A 6,747-nucleotide genomic window follows, 5' to 3' on the forward strand; every position below is an offset into this window, starting at 1 on the left:
CACCTTGTCCAGGCAGTTGACTTTCTCAGTGGGATAGACCACTTTGCCACAGCGGGCGCACTGGGGGTTCATTTTGCGGCTCCTCTGGGGCGGCGGCTCCGGCGGGCGGCGGCGGCCGAGGTTGCGGTGCGGCGGGCTGGGCTGGACGGGGCTGCGGGAGGCCGATCTACCATCCCCTGCCCTGGCGGGGACGCCGGGAGTCCTCAGCGGCTGCGGGCGGGCGAGGAGGTCATCCGCGGCGGCTGTGGAGGAAGCGGCGCTCCAGCTGACTGCGGCTCGGCAGCATGTGCGAGTGGGCGGGCGGGGAGCCGGTGCTGCCGCCCCCGCCGCTCGCCGCCCGCCCCCGCCGCCTCCCCCGTGTGCCTGCGCGCTCGGCTCCCCGTGCCGCGGGCTGGGTGACTCACGCCGAGCCCCGCGCTGCAGCCGCAAGCCAAGCCAAGCCCACCGGCGCGGCCCGCAGCGAGGGGAGGGCAGAAGGGGAGGGCGAGCCCCGCGCCGCAGCCGCCCCGAGGGGGCGAGATGGCGGGGAGGGGGGTGGTACCCGCTGCGCCTCCAGGCGCACCTGCCCGGGGCTCGCTGGGGCGGGGCTGGCCCCGGCGAGAGAGAGGGAGATGGAGATGGAGAGGGATAGCGAGAGCGCGGGGCAACGGGGCCGCGGGGAGCTCGGGCGCTCCCCGAAGTGAGGCCCGAGGCCTGGCCGTGCGCCCGTGGGCACCTGCCGGGCGGAGCCGCGGCCTCCCGCCCGCTGCACACGCAGCCCCCGGAGCCGCCAGCGGGTGCGGAACGTCTGTGCGTTCCCGCAGCCTTGTGTCCCGGCGGGTTTTCGGTTGCGGCGTAGCAGCTTTTCCGGGGCTGAGTCTCGCCGGGTCTCACCAGCGGTCCCGCGGGGCAACCGAATCGCAGCCGGAATGGCAAATGACCCTCCTCGGAGTAGGCTTTGGGCAGTCATTTCTGGCTTGCTCTGCAGCGCTGTGGAGTGGTACAGCGAGAACTCATGCGGTTTTTCTTCGCTGAGACTTCTTTAACTACCTGGAATATAAGCCACGCTGAGGAAAGCACTTAAGCCAGTGCAGCGCAGCCTTTTCTGAGGATTTTTTTCAGTATCGCAACACTCTGTGTGGCTCACAGCAAGGACAAATTCTGCACATACTTGGGTGTTATTAAGTAATCAGAATGCAGTCAGCTAAACTGGAATACTTGGCTATAATTCTGCCTTAGCGACCCAACTTTTATTCACTGGCTGTTTAAAGGCACAAGGAGAAACAGTAATTTCATTGAAATTAATAATATATGTGATTAAATGAGAAACACCTAATCAGGCTTTAAATATTACATGATGGAAGTTGTAAAGCTGCCTCTGCCTCATCTAGCCTGAAACATCTGGCACTCAGTGAAACTCAATGTTGAGATGCTGGCTGTGCTGCAAGCAACAGGAAAGCAGATTTGCAGGTAGTCCTGTAAATGTTTGTTGTCTCCTGTGGCTGTCCCATGCAGTAGCAAATAGACAAAGTGCTGACCAGCCCTGTTTCTGTTCCTGTGAACTACGTGCTGGTCCTTTTCAAAGCCAGTGCTAGCAACCTGCAGTTCCCAAAAATCCTGAAGCAGATGGTTTTTTTGTTGTTGTTGTTAAGCAAATTACCTTTGATATGGAATTTAAGATTTGTCTTCTCACTGTTCCTGGTTGACAATAGCACGATAATTTTTCACAAATACCTCTAGACCAAGTTGGCCTCAGTCTAAGATTTCCCAGACAGAAATAGGTGCATAGGCACCTTGCAGTTCCAATGCAGTAAGTCTCATCCTCTGCTACCTCTGTGCTGTGCAGATTACCTTACACTCTCTCCTGTGCAGTGTGACTGGCTGCGAACAATGGCTTTTATTCAAGGAACTCTGAATGCTAGGCATCCGAGTATGTTGATAAAGGAAACTTGAATACATGGTAACTCAGTGTTTTCTGTGGGAATTGCCGTTTGGGGATCTGTCTAAAATCCCATCTGAGTGGAATTAGGCCCAACACATAGGTAAGCAATCTCCATTCTGCAAAGGCTACACAGTACAGAGGAGCAGCAAGTCTGTACTGGGGACTGGGATGGAGACTGATCTAAATTAATCTCAACTAGAAGGCAGTGAATGTTACTTATATAGAAAAAAAAATCTTTCTTAGCTGATTTAATTCTTTCCTAGCTTAGATTCTACCAATGACTTGTAGGTGAAAAGACTCCGTAGTCCACTGGAAATAACTAGAGGCATACAGCTCACCCAAACAGCAATATTAAAGTCTTTGAGATAGAGACTTCATCTCTGGCAGTTCCAGATTATGAAAATTCCAATTAGACCCTTCACATGCAGATTTGGATATTACTCTCACTCATAATGTTACAATGAAACCCCTTGCCTTACTCTTGAAGGGAAAACTTCTATTAACCAAAATACCAACACTAAAAATGGAATAGTAAAATCAATACGAATACCTGCAGTTGAATACCTGAATTTACTGTCTCAGCAGTATGCAAGCATTCCAATCTTTCTCATTGACTCAGGATCCTTTTATTAACTTTTATTCGTTTTCTTCAGAAAGGGGAGAAATTTGTGTCTGAATCCCAGTCTTCATTTCCACACTACAGTTCTCTTTCCTCATCATTATAACTTTTTCTGCTACTACTGTAGTGAAAAATGGGTTCTTTTTCTCTATACAGACCAGTGGGAGAGAAAAATCTGCTTCACCCATGATAGTAAGAAAGCAGTGGAATGTTACTCATCAGTAGGCTTTCCTTTTTCTGGGTAGGTAATGATGCAATGGTAAAGTCCAGCAAAGCAAAATCCAACAACCCTGCTGTGTCACTGACTGAGGGTGTAAACCGAAGACTAGGAAGCACAGAAGGGCAAAAACCTTGCACTTTGAAAAAACTGCTGCTACAAGCATGGAGCCTGTGGTAGGTGGTGGACCTCTAGACAGGTTCTGGCATTGATTCCCAGCTGGTATGTATTGCCAAGTTATAACTGGCATCCCAAGATTTCAGGCTATTATACTTCTCTCATCTGGTACATTTCAGGGCTGTTTATCTAGCCTAGATAATTGAAAAATGTGTTTTTAGCTGAGCAGTACAAATTACCAACACTTGCAATAGATGCTTTTCCAGCATGCCTACAGCAGTCCAAGTGCAAAAGATGTTCTGGGGCAGCTGTGTTACAGCATTAGAAATATTATGACTAGGTAAAATGGTGATTACAAAAGTTCCTATTTCTGTTGGGTAATACCCTCATTGCATTTTGTATTTGTTTGAGAGGAATGTTTTCAGTGCTCCATTTAGTTTGTTTGTTTGATAAAAGTGTGTTGCAGAAAAAAAACCTAAAATGTTATGGTGAAAGGTGTTATCACACATTGATACTGAATTTTACCTGAGACAGAAAGGTTTCAAAAACCTGTTAAACTAAAAGCTACCCTATATTATTGGAGGTGACTTGACAACATCTTGGAAGAGACAACCTACAGAGGCTTGTAGGTGTCTCAGGTCTATATCTAGTTCTTCTAAAAGGTTTCTTGGAACTTCCTCAGATTTCTTTCCCACAAAATAGGTTCCTTATAATCCATCTCCTATGGCTGGAGATTAGATTTGTTTGAGCCATCAAGTGAACTTAAGGCATGAAAACAAAGCCTTCTGTCTTGCAAATCACCATGCATTTCACAAGCCATACATAAAAGGTCAGAGAAAGTGTTTACTGCCTTTGGTGATCACATGAAGACATTGTCTTTTCACCCAAATTTCTACAAATTGAGTCTGCTCATGAAGTTATGGTTGTATAGAACCCTAGTGGACAAAATAGGAGTTCATGTAAGCATAGTGATGTATTTTCTTTCCATGGCAAAGAATGTGGCTTTCTTTTCATTCAGAAACATATTTTTGAATTTCTATTTTGTGGAAAAAAATTCTGTAGGTAGTATGCCCCAATTAACAGCTGATGCCCCACTTGAAGTGTCATTATTCAGTCATTTTTCTGGAATAAATATGACAATATGTGCTTAGACCCTGATGGACTGTTGTAAAAATACTGTTTGGTGTATTTCACGGATATTTCATATTTGGTCTGTTCTTTAAACAGGTATAAAAGGTGGGGTAACTGGCAAATTAAGATAATGTAGTAAAAATACTATCTGAATGTTGTAACAAGCTCATAACACTTGGGTACTAGTTCTACCAGATAATAGGCGTTGTGTCACATTTAAGTGGAAGGATGACCTCACGGTTAAGGCACTGCATGCAGAATTGCAGATGAAGTCTCTAAGCAGTACTGCAGTACAGATAAATAATACTGGGAGAGTTTTTGTGAAATTCTGTGCCTGTCCTATGTTATGTAGAAAGGGAAAACATTAGACCAAAATATTGCTTGGCGGAGGATTTGGCAGATGATTTTTGTCCCTTGCTGTTTGAGCTTCGGTTTAGCCACTTAGAAGAAGAAACTGCGTAGTTACATTTCCAATAGAAACAATGTAACTTTAATGTGACCTTGTTTAGAGCTACCCAGGGTGCTTTCAGAGGAACGTGCTTTTAAATTCTCTACTGTGAAAGGGTAATTTGTACTTTCATATGCAGGGGTTGTTGGAAGCATGTTTTCAACTTCAGCTACAGAAAAGCTCCCTACCAAAACCAAAACAAGCCCAACAATGGTTAGACTTTATTATTTTCTGCAATATGATCCAAAATCCACTCTGCAGTGGAATCTCAATGTGCATTTTCAGAATTACTCAATCCTTAGCTGCTCGGATTAATCTAATAGGGTAATGAAATACTAGAACAAAAATGGTTATTCGATCAGCAGCAGGATCTCCTTTTTTCATTCAAAAAGTATGCAAAATGAATACTGCATCCCACAGTAGCTATGTGCTTAACAAATATATAAAAACATAATAATGACGAGTCAATGTGACTTATAGGATCGTAAAATATGTTGAGTTGAAAGGGACCCATCAGGATCACCAAGTTCAACTCCTGGCCCTGTGCAGGACACCCCAAGGATCACACCATGTGCCTGAGAGCATTGGCCAAACACTTCTCCAACTCAGATAGGTTCTGTGTTGTGACCACTTCCCTGGGAAGCCTGTTTCAGTGCTCAACCACCCTCTGGATGGACCACAAAATTGTCTAGAATAAGGGACTCTTATTCTCTTCGTATTTATATTGCAGTGGAAATTTCTATTATTTTATGCATGGGGCAAGATTTTGCCTTATTAGTTGAATGTTTCAGGACTCCTGAATCATAATTTCACTTCATGTTATGAACAAAGCTTAGTAAAAATGGGCCAGTTACTTGAATTACACTGATCAGAAAGTTGTTACCTAGCTTGTTTGGTTTTGTTTGACCTTAGAATAGCTGATGTATGAGCAAAAAGTGGATTGAAGATTTCATTCAGGTGCAAATCTTGTTACCTTTGGGCATATGTATGTGTTTTGAAAAAGCACCTGGCATTAGTGAAGCATACAGCCTCTATAATTCAGGTGCACAAAGCAGGTGGAGTTGTGTAGATAGCAATACACCAGGTGTTTTGAGAATTTGGCACTGCATGCTTGAGTGGTAGCTGCTTTGGCAGGCGTGCCCAGAGATGGAGGTACATGAACACGCATAGAAAGCTGTAACCATACATCCAATACTTTGTAAATTGTGTCTTCAGTGGCTTGAGAATGTAAAAACAGTCAACATGACTTGGGGTTCAGCAATGTATTCTAACATCAGAGGCTGGGGTGCTTCACACCCTTCACATTAAACTTGCACATCTGAGTGTTCTTCGCTGCCAGGGCTGCACTGGTCCAGTGCCTCAATTCAGCCGTTCAGTCCATCATTCCACTTACAGATCAAGTGCTTCCATAGAAAGGAGTCTGAAATCTGGAAGCCTCCAAACCAATTTTCCACATTCAGTGACAGACCTTAGAATAAATATACGTTATTAGTACTTTTTTTGATTTTTACAATTCCCTCCTCTTTGTTACAGTCACTGTATTTTTCAACCCAGTTACAGCTCAGAGGATGTTCTAGACACATAAATGAATATTTTTGGTTTATGTATATTGCACTGAATGTGTTAGGAACTTTTTTACCAGCTCTGTCATTACCTCCCTTCCTAGTCAGAATAACATATTCCCACCATGTTTTGCAGGAATAAAAACAAATTAATAAAAAATAAGAATTAGGGGGAGATTAGAAGTCTACGTATTTTGTTTGCTAAATTAACTGTTTTTTCATCAAGTAACTGATACAGGAATGAAAAGTCATCATCAGAGCTCTTGGAGAAGCTGAAGAAGATTGTCTTCAGTCAGCCCTACATCCTGTGTCAAGAATTAAAACTAGTTGCTTTATCTCAATTCAAAGAGATTTTCAAAAACTTTACCACTACAGACAACAAATCCAAAACAGATAAAAGTCTCTATGCTGGACTGTAGGCTAAGGAAGGACAGAACGTTAATTATTCATTCTGTTTTAATAGTATTACTATTACTAAAGCTACTTGGTTTTGCTTATGAAGATTGAACAGAATGAAAAGGTTATTTATTAATTGTGGATATTGTTCATTAGTCTAAGTCTAAGTCTAGCCTGAGAATAAAACAGGAATTTAGAGATAGAGTTAGGGTCCTAAACTGAATTTTAAAACCTAATGAGAGGGTTCTGGTAGCTTTGAATAGAAGAAAACAATGTCATTATTCATACTCTTGTCTATGCAACCACTTTCCCATTATTTCCAAAAATAGTAGTTGA

The 6,747-nt window shown here is 43.8% G+C and overlaps 1 protein-coding gene across 2 annotated transcripts in view; it reads right to left on the bottom strand.

Moving 5' to 3' along the window:
* The window catches only part of NEBL (nebulette), a 258,274-nt gene extending 257,920 nt beyond the window's left edge, over positions 1-354 (bottom strand). The window contains exon 1 of one of the 2 annotated variants that reach the window (XM_042042796.1): positions 4-354. In XM_042042796.1, the coding sequence (XP_041898730.1) occupies positions 4-72 (69 nt within the window). In that variant the 5' untranslated portion in view covers positions 73-354. The remainder of the gene's footprint in view (positions 1-3) is intronic. The other variant, XM_042042795.1, reaches the window with a different exon arrangement.
* Positions 355-6,747: the final 6,393 nt, after the last annotated feature.

This window comes from Corvus kubaryi, unplaced genomic scaffold, assembly GCF_017639235.1.
Source record: "Corvus kubaryi isolate FWS band 111438036 unplaced genomic scaffold, C.kubaryi_AGA036_p1.0 37398, whole genome shotgun sequence".
NCBI classification, from domain to species: Eukaryota; Metazoa; Chordata; class Aves; order Passeriformes; family Corvidae; genus Corvus; species Corvus kubaryi.